We start from the raw sequence: 17,782 nt of genomic DNA, 5'->3' as shown, positions 1-17,782 counted from the left end.
CAATGATGAAGATGCTAGACAATGCTAAATCTGCAATGGAAATGAAACGACAAAATTAAAGGTTAGTGCTATGCCAACGAGGTCACTCAGACGTTTCTTAAGAATCGGTAGGTAAACACTTATGATCCATTAGAACATGACAGAAAACTACAGTTTTGCATGTGGGAGACACAGGCTTAATAGGCAGGACAGTTATGATCTCTACGGAGACTTATCGGTTACAAGATTTAAGGATCTGATTAGAAATCTTTACTTTTACAAAAGCAAGGCTTTTTAAAAATTAGGTTTTTTTTTCTTCGCTGGAGTAAAATTTATATAAATAATAGATATGTGACTTACAACGTATATCCTTGCCAGGTCCAAGTCACAGTATCCTACAATAACAAAAGTATTCAAACTGTTAGTTTGGAGAAAAAAAATACCACACAACACAAAAACCTTACTTTAATGTTGGTGTTCATGTATTTCCTTTCTGAACGAAAAGCGATACATTGAAAAGTAAAACAAGCGTATCATTGCTAAACATTAGTGACCTATGCATTCTTGGATCATGATCTACATGGCAAAGATCTGTCTCCCATATGTAAGCATCTATCTTTTTATGGAATTAAGGTGCTCTGAATTGTGCATGCTTACATATTTTTCTCATAATATGAACAATATTATGGATAATTTGCTTGTAAAACCAGAATATGTTAGTCTACCATCCCCCCCTCCCAAAAAAATAGGGTTATGTGGGAGAAAAGATTAAAATAATACATAGTGAAAGAATTTGAACAGGTGACAAATGCAAACCCACAGGCAGAAAAGTCCAATGAGAAGAAGTTTGACAGATCGTAAATTTTTAATTATGGATGTCCACGGCTGAGAAACGAGCCACTGACTCAAAAGCTGATCAATAACTCTTAATATGAAATAACATAATAATAACTACACCTTGTCTTTTTATGTCAATTTTATGTAAATGTCCTCTCAGAACCAAAACGTCCTCCGAAAACGTGGCCCTAGGGAAATGGCGACATTCTCAACACCCAGAAGACAAGGGTGTACCTCGCCGGAGCACAGGAGACGGCCTCCTGAGCCAGCTGGGGCCTTCCAGAGGATGTCAGGTCCTCTGCAGTTACTTTCTTACATAAGCTGTTGGCCCAGAGTCCCACAGTTAGCGGGCACTGAGCCAGTAATGAAACATCGAGCCTCTCGCAAATGTTTCCTGCCACTTCAATCCCTTCTACACCAGTGATGACCTCTGAATCAGGGAAAGTTTTCTTCTAGGCTTAATCAAAATCGCAAACGGATTAAAGTTTTCTCAGGAGACCCTGAATCTGAGACTTAGTCATACTACCGTAGTGACAATAGAGTAAACGCTAAAGAAATGTCCTCTTATATAGCTCAGTAGTAGCAAAAACAGTATGTAAAATCTGGGCGCTAACAGATATGTGCCTATCTCGCCAACTTTTAAAACCTGAATGTGGTAGGGAGAACGAGTCTCCCCCCATCTGCTTTCACCGTTTGGCGGCTAGTCATCACTTTTCTCGAACACGAAGAGGACTCTTAGAGGGTGAGTGCCGTCTGGAATGTTTCAAAGTCTCCTCAGAGGAATCCCATGCTTACCAGCTTGTTGGGGTATCTGAGGAGAACTGGTTGCACAGGAACTCCTGGGATGAAGGCTCCTGTAACCATAGCGAGATTTTATAACATGTTTTTTGTATGAAGACAAGTTTGACAAGAAAAAAAAATGGCAATAAATGCTACGCATATCCTGCATGTTTTAAGAGCACAAATAAACTATCTGCTAACTGATGGTAAATCCCTAACATTGACAAAAATGAGAGAGTTTTAAAATTCAGAAGTACGTAAGCAAAATATTAAATGTCATAGCTAAGTTGATTCAAATATTTATTTATTTACATCTCCCCTTATTTCCTTTTTCCAAATTCCTATAATTTAACACGATTTTTTTAAAAAAAATTAATAACAAAAACCAAGACAAACTGAAAATAAGGGAGAGGAAAATCTAGATAAAACCAAATACTTGAAGCAAGAACTTCCACATTTGCCGGAAGTGAGTTTCAACTTCGACTCTGAGCATTCCGGCAGCCAATGCAAAAAATCATTTAAAAGTACTACCAATTACTAGGAAGTTACATGTTACTATGAAATTCATGACTTGATATATATATTTAAAAAAAAATGAAAAAAAGTGAACCTTAGAAGGCATTTGAAGGTATTACAATGATAACTGAAATGGGTTTTCTACATGATGACACTGGACCCCAGAAGTCTGTGACAGTATCGTTGCAGGAAAATAAAATGCTGCCAGTGATTCTGCTAAAACACTCACTCACACACATACAGCTCCCTCCCTCCCTCCTTCTCTCTCTCTCTCTCTCTCTCCAAGAAGAGTTTATGACACCAAAATAGGAAGTAAAGAAGTTCTGTGGATTCATAACATTAAGATTTTATCAGAAAAAGAAGAAATGCTCAGAGCGAACTGAGTTATTTTACGTATTATTATCGAATCATTGAGAAATGTTCATACTACTTTGTTACAATATAATTTAATTTATCTCACCTGGTTTAAAAGTAATCAAACAGGACCGATTAGTACAAGTACCTTCTGGGAAAACTAGTATCTTGGGAGAAAAGGAATAGATTTAATATTTCAATCTAATTAATAGATTACCTCATGATTCGCTTTCTTATGACTTCACAAATAGCTGCCAATTCTTATAAAATGAAGATGAAATAAAAGACTAATCCTTGATTCTAATGAAAGCTAGAATCAGATTATAGGTATTTGGTTTTCCTCTAAAAGAAGTATAACCTGACCATTAAGATAATTAGAAAAAGGATTAAAGCTTCGAATATAGTATACACTTAGCAAATGTTTCTTAATGATACACTTATGATCCAAATAGTCTTGAAAGAAGATGCAGACCTAAGTCGCATTCAAAGTGTGCACTTAAAAACTAAATTCTTCCTTCCCCTGCTCTACTTCCTTAACCAAAACCAAGTCATTTCCCACGTCTTCATTTCGGTTCTCACATTTGATGATGTTCACTCCCACGGCATACAGTTTAGGTAATGTACTGAGGAAAAAAGGAAGAACTGCTCACGGCATGCTTTATGCTCACTGGAATTTAGTTGACATGTGAAACAATCTAACATCTTTTTTGAGGAAGTGTTTTTAGCTTTTCTTTTCCACGTGCAACATATCCAGTACAGTTAGTTTCTCATTAGCAGAATAAAACAGCAGCTTGATTTTCTGAAGTGTTTAGAATTTAGCAATGAATAAATTGCTATGTATAGAAAACAAACAAACAAACAAAATTTCTGCCCTTCCAGTAGTTAGTAATGTGTAATTTACATTAGTGAGAGAAAACGTCATTAGGCCAAACCGCCACCACCATAACGAGTTATTTGTAAAGAAACTTATGAATAGGTGCGATTCCATCATCCTCTAATTTAAAAAAAAATCAGTTTCCTAAGACAATGGGATACAATATCAAATAGGATTCACTCAGTGGAAATTCTATAACTACACTATTAACAATGAATCATAAAGCATCATAGCCAGAAAGGGCATTAAAAGTCATCTAGCGTTGCCAATGAGTGAATTATTTCTACAATATCCCCCCCAAGTGGTTGCTTAGCCGATGCCTCAAAATGCCAGCAAAGGATTCCAAGTCAACCCCATTCAACCTCTGGACCGAAAGTTCCTTGAGATGAGGAATATGAGCTAAAACCTACCTACGTATTACCTCTCACCTACCGGTCTCAGGTACATTTCTCAGAACCCGAGAGAAAAATCAAACCCTTATTCCAAATGCCAATTCTTCCCAGGCACGAGCTTAACTATTCCTCACGTGCTTTGGCTTCTAAATCCTCTGGTTGGTCATACTCTCTGGGTGCTCTAACATCGACTCATCATCTTGGGTGGACCGGTCACTGCAGGACCATCGGTTCTGTGAGCGACCACTTGTTCTCACCTGGGCAAAGGTAGAGGACTACCTCTGCATATCACCCATGGGGCCTTCCTCATCCCATAGAGGTTGGCCCTCCCTTACCTTCAAAGGCATTCCTTCCCGGGCAAGGGGCTGGTGAGATGATGATGAAGTTGGAAAAGCTTCTACAGGAGATTCTGATATGCCCCCCCGAACTGAAAAGCACTAATTTAAATGTATTTCAGATCAGATTAAAGATCTTAGGTATGTTTTCATTAAGCCCACTATATTGTTGAGTACGATCAAGAGTATCTCATCTTTTCAAAGGGAAATAAATTCGGAAGTAGAGAATTACTTTTCAAAACACAAAGTTGAAAACTGTTTCAGAGTTTGGTGGATAAAAAAGCATACTACATGTAGTTCCACGGACCATCTCACGGGGAAGAGGACTTCTCATGCTCACTTGTGCCTTCTGCTCCTACTCTGCGGGACACATCCAGCAGAGATGTCCCCAAGATACTGGTCTCCACGGAGCCAAATGAACGTGTTTCCAAATGTACAATAAACGAATTCTCAATATATTCAAGTCGACATCGACTGCGTTTTACCTGGGGCCATTCTCCTCCCGACGTTGCCCGTCTTATTATTTCATTTATTGTGTTCTTCCGAGAATCTGGATCTACACGCGACACCAGCACTGGCTGCACAGCCCTTAACAGTCCTTTAAAACAAAGGAAACCTCATGACCAAATCGTCTTGTGTGGCTAAAGCTACCAAAGTAATACCGGATAAATCACAAAACACCTTTTATAGAAAATTTAAATGATAGCAAATAAAAAGAACAGAAGAAGAAGAAGAAGAAGAAGAAGAAGAAGAAGAAGAAGGAGGAGGAGGAGGAGGAGGAGGAGGAGGAGGAGGAAAGGAGAGAAGAAGAAGAAAGAGAAGAAGAAGAAGAAGAAGAAGAAGAAGAAAAATAATAATAAAAAAAACCTCTTGGATATTTATAGCTAAAAATATTTTATTGATTTAACAGAAGTTAGCAGTTGGAATATGAAAAGAAGCAAATGCAATTTTCTCCCTAAAGATCTTCTTCCTCAGTGGGTTATCTTGTTTGATTTTAGGGATAGCCTGAAAGTTGATTATGTAAATTCATAGATCACAGGAGCAGAAGACAATTATTATTCATTTTACTAAAATTTTCAGCACAGTAGTTTTCTAAATACGTGACATCCTGGCACATGCAAAATAAACCTCGATTTACCAAAAAATCTATAGCTACGCAAGTTTTCAGGAAAAACACCAGATTATACAGAGCAGGGAGTTACATTTAAAAAAGAGAGAATGTATTTCTTAGCCTAACGACAAAGCTGCAAGAACTACGATCCTTTCCCCAGAGTACCAAGGCAACATCGAGCAACTTTCACACCCACTCTCTCATCCCTTCACGCTTGCAGTGACCTTGGGACAACTGGGAGCAGTTACTTGGAGACGCATACCCCAGAGAGAGAGGGCCAAGCATCTGGTGGGAAAAACATTTCATTTGCTTCATTATTTTTTTTTTATGGCAGGAAGCACTTATTGTCCCACTTCATAATTTTCAGAGTTACACATCGGTCTCTCATGGAGGTTTGGAGGCGATAATAAAGAAAACAGAATTAGGAGAAAAAGCTCAGCGTGTTTATCAGCCTGAAGAGAAATTCATGAAATTGGATGTAACCACTGTTTTCACAAATTCTTCAGTTAAATTCTCTCTCTCAAAAAAAAAAAAAAAAAAAAAATTAAGCATGTTTAGTATTGGAAAAACTGGTCTTTTAAATATAAGAAGAGTAAGGGATGATGGTAGAATTTTAAAAGAATTACAAGAGTACCTATAGGGAAGTATCTAATCTTTTTTCATAAACTCATTCTTTCAATATTCTACCTCATTAAAAGAAATATGTTTAAAACACTTTATCATTTTCAAGTTGCTTAAAGATCTACCAGTAAACGACACGTGATTTTTTTTAATTTAAGTCATGGGCATAAAAACATTTCCTCTGTGTTATCTTACAAGTACTTACTGCCAATCAGAGGCACCTGCACATTCTCAAGCCGAGACACTATAGAGGGCAATCCAGTTACGACACAGGCGATTCCATCAAAGAATGTCGAATGGGGCGCAACCACAAAAATCGGTGCTTCCACGGGACTTGCAATCCTTCCTTTCACAGTAACTGTGAACCCCATCGAAAGGAACATGGCGTGACCCAGAAACGTCAAAATTCGCTGAGCAATTGTCCTTTGAAAATACACACGTATAGGTAAAAAAGACAGAATTAGCTCTGCTCGATGCAGCTAACGGCAGGACTTTACATTAAAAGACCACACAGAAACCAAAACATGTCAGAACACTTCATTTTAAAAGAGGAAGAACAGCGCACACTCCCCTGGAGCTCCTTCTGCCAGGCACTGTTTGAAAGACTTTACATATATTAGTTTCTTTAATCCTCAGCCCGATTTTATGAAATAGTTATTATCTATTATTATTCCTATTTTACAGATGAGAAAACTGAGGCACAGAGAAGGAATTTTCCCAAGAGCACAGAGCTAATAAATGGCTCCATTCTTCTGTGACTAAAAAGTGATAAAAATGAATTTTCAACATACATCCTCCCTGAGAAATTCAAATCAGTACTCTCTCTCGAAGTAATACCTTGGGAATCTACATTTGTGTAATAGACACACTTCTATCTCCCCAAACACTTTTAGAACTCTCATCCTGAAACTGTCTTCAGAGTTACTTTAGGGATAATTTTTTTTAAAGTAAGCCTTGTTACCTATATGATTACAACTCTTAGACCGTCAAAAACCTTAAGAAAATTCACCATCTCGCTCCCTTAGGAAAGAGATGCACTTAAACAATTCCAGAACTCTAATTGCTTGCTTTTAAAAAAGAATCTGCCATTAAAGATTAATTAATTCATCAAACTGTGCCAGGAACTGTGCCAGAAATACACGACAAGTAAGATTCAGTCTCATTAAAGATTAAGCTCAGTATGTTGAGAAGCTCGATTGAGTAGGGAAATAGAAACGTACTCCCAGAAATGCAAACACACGATGGACATCTCAGTATGGGAACAAGCACATAGCTTCTCACGAAAATAAAATCCTATGCGTATCTCTCAGATGACAGCTAATGCGAGCTTTAAAAAACTGGGCTTCCCATCTAATTCTCTCAACAACTTTCTAATAACACAGTGAGCAGCTGCTATTAAGCAACTAGCTATTGAGAAAGCTGCTCTTTTATTACATAGTAAGAGGTGAGACACACAAAGCCAAAGTACTTTTCCAGAGGGCACAGAGAAATGAGTGACTGTATCTCCCTTCCTGGCCCTTAGTTAAGAGCTGAGATCTCTACTGAGGTAAGGATAAAAAGCGATCTGTTTCATGGAGCTTCCACACTTCCTATTTCTGATTTATGGTGATGTAGCTTCTGACAACTACATTCCAAAGTCCCCCATACTCAAAGTCATTACACACCTCTGTTTAAATGTTTTAAAAATGGCTCGAAGTCTAGTGCTGCATAATTAACTCCAATGTTACCTGTTTAAGAGGAGGCAGTAATACTGGTGTAGTTGACGAAAGTAGAACTTTCTTTTCCCACATTTATTATATCTGTTTCCTGGATTTTTAGACTATTGCTTCCGTCCCCATAGGTTTACATAGGTGATTAAATTAGAAACTAAGGAAATAATTTAAAGGAATCAGTGATGAAAAATACCTCTTACACTATCATTTTAATGACATGCAACTTTGAGTTATAAAACAAAGGAGTACAATTTGCAAGGGTTGAGGTGATATTACTTTTCTAGGGCCATTGCCAGCTTTGGGTTTAGTTCTACTTCAAACCAGCCTTGTGTTTACTGTTGACATTTGTTCACGTGAATTAAACCGCATATAGAATATTTTTTTAAAAGTTTCTAGAACAGTGTTTCTCAAAATTTTTGAAGGATATATTCTCCTTTGAGATTTTGATGAGAGGAATAGATTCTTGCATACAAAAAAAAAAAAGAAAAGAAAAGAAAAGAAAAAAAAATGTGCACAGTTTCAGAGAGATTGACAGTGCCCTGGAACCCAGCAATGGATTTCTATGACACCCGAGGAATCCATGCGGAAGGCCTTCACTTCAGAGCATGTTTACCGCAACAAGCCGGTTCCACCCAGCAGAAAGTAACTTCTAACAGTGACTTTGTTCATTCACGGTCAGTCTATTCTCTAATACCGTGCCGACTCCATAATGCTTGAGAAGCAGTTCCAGCCGGCCTCGGTGCAATGTTTTAAAAAGCTAGGCTATATTGATTAGTAACTAAATTGTTGTGAATAATATAATCACTAAAGTAATGAATAAATATACTATCATTGAGCCACTTAATTATACCACCGCATAAAGTATGTCGTTATTATAAAGGGACAAAAGCAGATGTGGAAACTGAGGAAGAGCCAAAGGAAGCCAGGTATTTTTCAGCCATGATGGTTGTGGGCAGAGATTTCTACATATGACAAATGAAGAACAGTTTTATCTGAGAAGCAAAAATGAATGCTAAAATTGAGTAGGAAGCCGTTAAGTAAAACTATTAATCACTGACTAAACTACGATAAACTCTCCTTTATCTTGATTTATCTGACATTTAGACATAATTGTTTCTTACCTCCTCCAACCAGTTACTGGATGGGTCATCTTTTCAGGGCAGCATGCTGTTGAAACTGCAGCGAATGGCCATGCCAGTAATAAAATTATCGCGACCAATATAGCACGAACTGGAAGCAGGATCATTCCAAGAAGGAAAATCTGAAAGTCAAAGTTGATGAAAAAAAAAAAAAAAAAAGATGAATGGACATTATTTTAATGCCGCAGCGCTCAAACTGAAATACGTAAGAGGAGCGTTTTATGCTATTCATGCCGTCGCTCAAGGATGAATTGGGCATTATTACCCTGCACCTGACAAGCACCTAAGCCAAAGAAAAACAAGACATTGTATCTGACCTCACGAAGCCTGTTAAATAGCGAAAGAAAAGGTGAAGAAATCCGAGTCCTGTAAGACAAGTTGATCTATAGGCCAAGGTGATGCTGGGAGAATAAAGAAAAGGTGCCTCTGACTTAACGGTCAGGGAAAGCTTCCTGGAGGGACTGAAGGCTGCTGGACAGTCTTGAAAGACAAGCAGAAGCTAGGAGAGGGGAAATTGCTTTCTGATGAGAGCTTTAAGATGGAGGAGAAGCGTTAATGACAGTATTAGAATGTGAAGAAGTAAATATTCTTTTATGTACCTGCCCATCCTTGATAACTAATAACGAAGAGAGAGGGGAGGAAAAAATAAAAATAAATAAGAATGAAAACTAAACAAGAATAGCCAATAATATATGAACGCTTACTGTGTACCAAGCACTCTAAGCACCTGGCATTACTTAATTCTTACGACCTTAAGTGATTTTACATACAGAAAGGAGAGGCACAGAGTGATTTAAGTTAAATTGTTTATGGGCACACAGTCACTAAATGGCAGTATCAGGATTTGAACACCAGTTGGTTACAAAGCTCTTGCTCTGAATCCTAGGCCATAAGGCCTTTTAAGTGAAAATTTGTTAGCCTTACATACAACAAATTGTCTTTTTTCTATCGGCCAGTTACATTACTCAAACAGTGCTGTCCATCTTCTGCCTACTTCCCTTTATGAGAATTTGAGCATCATCAAATAATTTACAAGAAATGCCAAAAATCTTCTAGTTATCTATCTCTCAAATTATTTGTATGTGCATGTGTGTGTGCCTGAAATAAAAGTTACATGTAAGGAAATATGCAGATCTTAGGTGTATAACTCAAGGAGTTTTAAAAAACCACTACTCCAATCAAGATACAGAGCATATCTGCCTCCTAGAAAGTCACCTTGTGCCTCTATCTACCCTGTTAGGTAACTAGTGTTGGATATATATCACCATAGATTAGTTTTGTCTGTTTCTGAACATCACATAAATGGAATCATACATTATGTGTGTGTGTGTGTGTCTAGCTTCTCTCAAAAATTCTGAAATTCAACTCTGCTGTTTTGTATATCAGTAATTCATTCTTTTTGATTGAAGAGTATCACTCCATTGTATGACCCTATGACAATATGTTGATCTATTCTCCTGCTGATGAACATTTGGGTTGTTTCTATGGTGAGGTATTATGAATAAAGCCAGTGCAAACATTCCTATGCAGCCTTTTGTGAATAGGTTTTTATTTCTCTTAGGTAAATATCTAGGAGTGGAGTTGCTGGGTCACAGGTGTAGTTTATAAGAAACTGACAAACAGTTTTCCAAAATGGTTGTATTAAAGTGTCACTGGCAAAGTATGAGAATTTCAGTCACCGGACATTCTTGCCAACATTTGGCATTGGTGGTCTTTTTCAAATATCAACTTTATTAATTCACATAAAATAAAATACACTTATTTTAAGTGTATAGATTATGACGTTTTCAGATGTATACCACCATGCAAACGTCACCACAATTAAGATACAGAACATTTCCATCACCCAAAAAAGTTCCCTTGTGCCCCTATTAAGTCCATACATCCTCCCCAGGCCTTGTCAACCACTGACAGACTTTCTTTCACTATAGTTTTGCCTGTTCTAGATTATTATATAAATGAAATCCCACAATACGTACTCTTATATGTCTGGCTTCTTTCACTTCGTATTTTTTGAGATTCAACCATATGTATCAGTGGTATAGTCTGTTTTATTGCAGAGTATTATTGCATTGTAAAAATATATTACAATTCGTTTACCCATCCGACTGTTCATGGACACTTGGCCTATTTTAAGTTTTTAGCTGTTATGACTATAGCTCCTATGAACATTAATGTTCGAGTCTCTGTGTGAACATATATTTTCATTTCATTGGGAGTGAAATCGTTGGGTCAGGTGTGCTTCGCTTTATGAAGAAAGTGCCAAACTCTTCTCCAAAGTGGCTGTACCATGTTACATCCCCGCTAATAACGTGCAGAAGTTCCCGTGGCTCCACATCCTCACCAACATCTGGTGCCGTCTGTCTTTGCGGCCATTCAAGTGGGGATCTCATTGTGGTTTGACATCACACTTCCTTGATGAACAATGGTGCTTAGCACATTTTTCGGGTGTTTGTTGGTCATTCTTTTAACCTCTTAAGTGTCTGTTCAAGTTTTTGGCCCACTTTTATTAGGTTGTTAGTCTTTTCCATATCAATTTGTAGTTCTTTATATGTTCTGTATAAAAGCCCTTTGTCAATATATGTATTGAAAATAACATATCTCATCCCATGGCTTGCTTTTTCAATTTTTTAATGGTACCTTTTGATGAGAAGAATTTTAATTCTGATGACGACTAATTTATCCATTTTTATTTTTAGTTCTTTTCTGTGTTCTTTCTAGTAAATCTTTATCTACCTTAAAGTCATGAAGATATTTTATATTTTCTTCTTCCAGAAGCTGTATGGCTTTGGCTTTTATGTTCCAGTCTATGCTCCATCTTAAATTACTTTCTGTGTGGTGTGCAGTAGGGATCGGGGTTCATTTTTATCTATAGATTTATTTAGTTATCCCAACACTATTTGTTGAAAAGACCTGACACTCTCCAATAAATTTTCTTGGCAACTCTGTCAAAAATCAATTGAACATATATCTGTGAACTCTCTGTTCTGGTCCATCGATCTAGTCATCTATCCTTCTATCAATACCTCACTCATCTTAATTGCTAAATCTTTGTAGTAAGCCTTGAAATCAGGTAGTATGTGTCCTCCAACATTTTCTTCACCAAACGTTTTTTTCTTGGGGGGGGGGCGCTAATCTAGATCCTCTGCGTTTCCACATAAATATCAGAATTAATTTGTCAGTTTCCACACCAACAAAAAAGCCCACTGGGATTTTTACTGCAATAGATAGGTCCCCTTTCTTAGACTAAAGGAATACCCTTTTATTCCTATATTACTGAGAATTTTTTTAAGCATCTATAGATGTTGAATGTTGTCAAATGAGTTAACAAAATTTCTGCATCTACGGAAATGACAATATGCTTCTTATATGTTTTGCGAATGAATTACATTAAAATATAATTTTCTGTATGTTAACCAACCTTGCATTCCTGGAATAAACCAAATTTGAAAGGATATATTATCCTTTCCACATATTACTGCATTTGTTAAAGGTTCTTGTATCTGTGACCATGAGGGAAATTGGCCTATAATTTTTTTATGACACCTTTTTCAGACTTTGAAAGAATGCTAACCACACGTTTTTATATATTGTGTCTTTATTTTCATTCATCTCAAAGCATTTGCTACCTTTTCCTGATTTCTTCTTTGAACAAATGATTCTTTAGGAATGTGTAATTTCCACACATTTGTGAATTTCCCAGACTTCTTTGTATTTCCCTGATTTCTAATTTCTAATTTCAATCCATTTTGCCTGGAGAACGATGTATTATTGTAATCCTTTTACATTAATTGAGACTTATTTTATAGCCTAATATAATCATCTATCTTGAAGAATGTTCCAGAGGCACTTGAGAAGAATGTGCTTTCTGTTGTTGTTGGGTAGAGTGTTTTATACATACCTGCTGGGTATACGCGGTTATAGTGTGTTCATCTTCTATTTCCCTGTTGATATTCTCTTTCACTGTTCTACCACAACTGAAAGTGAGGAACTGCAGTCTCTAACTACTACTGTAGAGTTTTCTCTTTTTTTCCCTTCAATCTTTCAGTTTTGCTTTCAGTTTTGTATTTGGGGCTCTGTTGTTAGGTGCATATAAGATTATAACTATTATAACTTCTCGATGAATCAATCCTTTTACCATAAAATGTCCTCCTTTATCTCTAGTTTTCTATGTTAAATTCTATTTTATCTAATATTAAAAGAGCTCATCTAGTTCCTCTTAGTCACTGTTTTCATGGTGTATCTTTTCCATCCTCTTACTTTCAATCCATTTGGGTCTTTAAATGCAAAGCATGTCTTTTTTAGACAGCATATAGATACAAGCTGGTTCTTTTAAGCTTTTTGGTTAGCTTATTATTTTCTCCGATCATTATTTACTGCCTCAGGCAGCTGTGCTGTTAAGCAATTGCCTCTGATTATTTTTTCACGAACATCCCCAGATAAAAGACTACGGTGAGTGGGTAAGCTCCAAGGAAGGTCAACTAGAGACAGAGAAATTGACAGAGAAATAATCTGTCATCTTGCAAATGACAGAGAAATAATCGTGACTATGGAAAAGACCACAGCATACACCCTGAAGCTAGAGTTGGAACAATGTTACATCATATTCATACAAGATTTACTAACATTCACAGTGAGTGACTAATGTGCATTTTAATTGAGTGGAGTTGTCAAATATTGGGCACCACTTCCAGGTTTGCAATAAATAATAGTACTCAACAGTAAACCAATGCTGAGTAACTCTTTGACAAATTAGGAGGATACTCCATCATTTTTCCATTTGGTGATATGTCATTTCAAAGAAAAGCATTCTCTTAACCCTCTGACAGAGTTATCCTCTTCAAAAGTCTGGATTATCTTCATAGCGCTTACTATAACACAAAATTATATATATTTTTACTTGTTTAATATTTTTTCATTGAAATATAAGCTTTAGATAGACAGGGTCCTTATTTCTCTTGTTCACTGCTTTATCTCCAGGGATTAGCATTGTGCCTGGCACACAGTAGGCATTCAACTAATATTTCTGATATAGTAAATGACCCCACAATTACTACCAAACACTCTTTTCAATTCCATATTCTATTGGGGAAATGAAGGCTACTTTTTTTCTATGCCACTAAGTAGTAGACCCTTAAATAGTCAAAAAGGGAAGGGGAAGGGAAAAGCTAAGCCCTATAATGAGATGCAATCGTTAAGCAAGATAACGGTCCCTAAGTGAGATATTGATATCATTCAAGATTAAATTTAACTTTAAATTAAATTAGTCTTATCATAGTAGGTCATACGTAAATAAAAGTATATCCATATTTTAAACTGGATAATATTGCCAACATCATTTTTCAATCATGTCTATGTAAATCTTCCCTTTTCCAGACCATTCAAGCCATTGAAACCTATTTTGTATCTCTGGTCAATATGAATTTTTAATTTAAAAAAATACCCAGAATATATTCAATTCTATTCAGCTTTAAGTATAATATGTAATTTGTTGACAACAAATATCAGAACTTTCAATAGTAAGATCAGCAAACAATGTCAGACTCTCACTTAATTTTAACCTTCCTTTGATGCGTTATTTTAGTTTAATAGGTAAGAAAAGTGAAGTTCAGAGCAGTTAAGTCACTTGGTCAAAGTCATACAACTAATAAACGGCAGGGTCTGAGATGTATTCGAAAACTAGTAATACTATAGCTCTTGTAGAGCTATTTGGAAGTGCTCCCTAAACAGTAACGGGCAAACGAAAAAACTTAATAATTTACTCTAGGTGTAGTATATTTGTAACATTCCACTTTCATCGTCTTTCCAAAATATGAAGCGAAACGGATAGACATTCTTTCAAGTATGACTGATTTGACCAAATCATCCTAAAATTAATCTTGAATGACAGTCAATGTACTTAGAAACCGTTTCAAGTTTTAAGATACAAAGCGGACATTGATCCATTTAACGATGAGAAGATCTAAGTTCTAAACGTTTAGCTTCTTTACAAAGAGGTATTACTACATTATCTTCCTCTTCTTCTCTCACACCCTTCTTCAACCAGACACCCACCTATCAGAACTCAAACCACCACCCCACACTGCTTAGCCTGGCATGCAACCTGCCTCCACTGTAGAAGACAAAGGTCTCAGTGCGTGCAAGTGGGCTGTGAAAAATTACACTACTTCGAATCCAAAGTAAAGAAATTGGTGACACACAGGACCAATGTGGCTTGCATAGTCTATCTTGTTCCTAGATCACAAACTTCACCAAACAGGAAGTCCAGAGAGTGAGTGCAACTGTTAATGGTAAAAGCAGCCCTTTACAAGAAAAAGGAAAGGAAACTTCCTTTTTGTATGTAGTCGTCTTAATTAATTATTTTTTTATGCCTACAGCACCTAGTCTTCCTAGGTGGTCTCCCATCCAAGTACTAACCAGGCACGACCCTGCTTAGCTTCTGAGATCAGATGGGACTGGGCATGTTCAGGGTGTAATGGCCTAGACCGTATGTAGTCATTTTTAACAGGGGAAGAAAGTCTGAGCTACTTCTCGTCCTTGAACCTGGGAGAAGTGTTTGGGTGAAGGCTGATTCTGAACCCGAAACTCTTGAACACCCTAAGCTGACCCTCCATGATCCCTTTTCCTAGATTCTGATTTCCTGCCTTTGATGCTCTTGCTCAGCTAGATCATCCCAGGCTTACCTGTTGTTCTAGCTCCAGATCTAGGCCTTCTCCCTCACTTTTCCCATCCTAGACTGACTCCTCAACTTTCCTAAGGCAAAAAAAAAAAAAAAAAAAAAAAAAAAAAGAACTCCCTGTGGCAGACTGGCTTCTCTCCACATTCTCACAAACTCAAATTGAAGTTCTCAGATTCAATCCCCTTTCTCAACTCAGAATGGTTCCTCGGCCACTGGCCTGCTCGGCCGCCTCCTGTCGAGGACCTTCCTCACACCATCCTCCCTGTGCCCTCAACCCTCAGACCCACATCTAGGCCCTGTGCAGACTCCTGGCCCCTGCGTGAGCCCTCCTCTCTCAGATCCACATCTCTTTCCTCCTCACGGACTTCTGCTTCCCAGACTCCCGCTCCCGACAGACAACCTCCCCTGTCACACCCATGGCTCCATCTCCCCTGGACCCATCTCCCCTCTCCCACCCACGCCCCTCACCTGGATGCTCCTCCCCTCTCCCACCCATGCCCCTCACCTGGATGCTCCTCCCCTCTCCCACACACGCCCCTCACCTGGATGCCCCCCTCACATCCACGCCCCTCACCTGGATGCGCTTCGCCGCGCCCATCCGTGTCTGCTGCACGAAGGGGTTGGGCACGGGCGGCGGGAAGAAGGACGCTTGGCGGGGTACCATGGGCGGCCGCAGCCCCGCGCTCCCCATGCCCGCGCCCGGCACTGTGGCCGCCACGGCCGCCGCCTCGACGCACCGGCTCATGGCAGAGCCAGGCGTCGCACCAGACAGAAACAACCCACGAGGAGAGCGTCAGCCAGCGTCGGCGCCAAGTCCAAGTGCAGCCGCGGCGGAGTCCCAACCCGAGGCTCCGCGGCGGCGCCTCTGCGCAGGCGCCGAAGTGACTTGACACCGTCTGGCCTCGCCCCGCCCCGCCGGCTCTGGACACGCCCAGGGCTGGCCCCACCCCCTGAGCGCTGGCCCCACCCCTTTAGGTATCTGGCTCTTCCTCTCAGGTAATACAGCTCTGTCTCCTTGGGAGTGAATGTTTCTCCTTCTGAGCCACGTAGGCCGGTGAGACAGTTTAGGTAGCGTTCTCCGCTTTAGGGTCAGGCAATCTGGAGTTCCAGTCGCTTTTGATGCCTCTGTGACATTGGCCAAATCACCTTCTCTATGAGCCTCAGTTGCCCTTCTGTAAAGCGGGGATGAACAGAACTTAGACAAAGAGAACCCGAATGCAGCAATTAGAAGAACCACCCCTGGGCTTTTCTATTCAGTGAGTTTATAATACATCCAGGGTGGGTTTTATGTGTTTGATTTCTGGTGTACGTGTCTGAGTTGGATGTTTATCAGTTATAGCTGAAAGAGTCCTAACTAATATAGGAATTGATACTAGGAGTGGAATCTGTTCCACTAAAAACATGGACCGATAGTGGGTTATTACTAGAAAAAGGCAAAAACAACTATTGCCCTCCACACCAGATGAGGAACCTGGCCCGCAAAGGGGAAATGACTTGGCCTGTGGCTCCATTTCACCCTGAGGAAGTTGCCTGCCTGGACCTATATGGGCGGTTGGGGGAAGGGGGAAGGGAGGGGGTTTTCCAGAACCTGAGACCAGTCGGTCAAGCCCTGAGTGGCTGAGAATCGGACGAAGATGACGAATGACTTCTCCTTGCCGATCAGCATCTCACAGCAGGCTGTGGGCGTGAGGAGAATCGGTCTGGACCCTGGGACAGCTGTTCTTTCACACTTATTCACTGTAGACCCCAGAAACTTCCACCACCACCAGACAGACAGACATATGGCATTTGGCTACTCATTTCACCTGAGCTTACATCCTTGTCCAGGAATGGAAAAAGATACATTTCTACCCCCATGGGGTTGTAATAACAAATAAAATAATGCATATGTATTTTTCAAAGAAAGGCACTCAAGAAATGGAACCTTTTAGGTACTATGTTGTGGAGCAGCTGAACTTTCTCAGTAAAACAGAGAACCTGAGTAACCTCGCTGACAGTACAGCCATGATGTTAGCTTCTGCAGCCTCAGGGGACCCTTGCAGCTGTTTAGCCAGATACCTGCACAGAAGGCTGTCTCTCAAGGGCCCTCAAGGGCGTGAGCCACTGGGCAGGCCACAGGAGAAAAGATGACCCCAGGCTTACCAAGGTCACCTCCAGAGTCCTGTCTCCCTCATCCCCTTCCCCAAAAGTCCCACCATGAGTGGCCTGAAGCACTAGGCTAAGAGAGCCAGAGGGGACCTCTGAAACACTCCTAGGCCTTAATTTGTTTTGTAACAGCTCCAGAATTTCTATAAGGGGTGGGGATGGGAGGAGGAGGTGAACAGTTCATCTGGTGGGAGGGAAAGAGTAAGGAGCTTACCCATTAATAGAAGCTGTGCTTAGAAGGCAAACCTGCATTTCTCCCCTAGCTGTGTTTATTGGAGTGGCTTCTCTTGGGCGGGGCGGGGGGGGGG

At 39.4% G+C, this 17,782-nt stretch overlaps 1 protein-coding gene and 1 pseudogene across 1 annotated transcript in view; both read right to left on the bottom strand.

Moving 5' to 3' along the window:
- LPCAT2 (lysophosphatidylcholine acyltransferase 2) overlaps nt 1-16,074 on the bottom strand; it is a 54,891-nt gene extending 38,817 nt beyond the window's left edge. Inside the window, exons 1-7 of the mRNA XM_016124085.2 lie at nt 15,904-16,074; nt 8,633-8,772; nt 6,005-6,222; nt 4,553-4,665; nt 2,573-2,633; nt 1,612-1,670; nt 340-374 (exon numbers count right to left, since the gene is read on the bottom strand). Coding sequence (XP_015979571.2) covers nt 340-374; nt 1,612-1,670; nt 2,573-2,633; nt 4,553-4,665; nt 6,005-6,222; nt 8,633-8,772; nt 15,904-16,074 — 797 coding nt within the window. The remainder of the gene's footprint in view (nt 1-339; nt 375-1,611; nt 1,671-2,572; nt 2,634-4,552; nt 4,666-6,004; nt 6,223-8,632; nt 8,773-15,903) is intronic.
- LOC118611752 lies at nt 15,019-15,136 on the bottom strand (annotated as a pseudogene).
- Nucleotides 16,075-17,782: the final 1,708 nt, after the last annotated feature.

This window comes from Rousettus aegyptiacus, unplaced genomic scaffold (genome assembly GCF_014176215.1).
Source record: "Rousettus aegyptiacus isolate mRouAeg1 unplaced genomic scaffold, mRouAeg1.p scaffold_m13_p_14, whole genome shotgun sequence".
Lineage (NCBI taxonomy): Eukaryota > Metazoa > Chordata > Mammalia > Chiroptera > Pteropodidae > Rousettus > Rousettus aegyptiacus.
The sequence above is the reverse complement of the archived record's forward strand: the minus strand, read 5'-3'. Positions and strand labels throughout refer to the sequence as shown.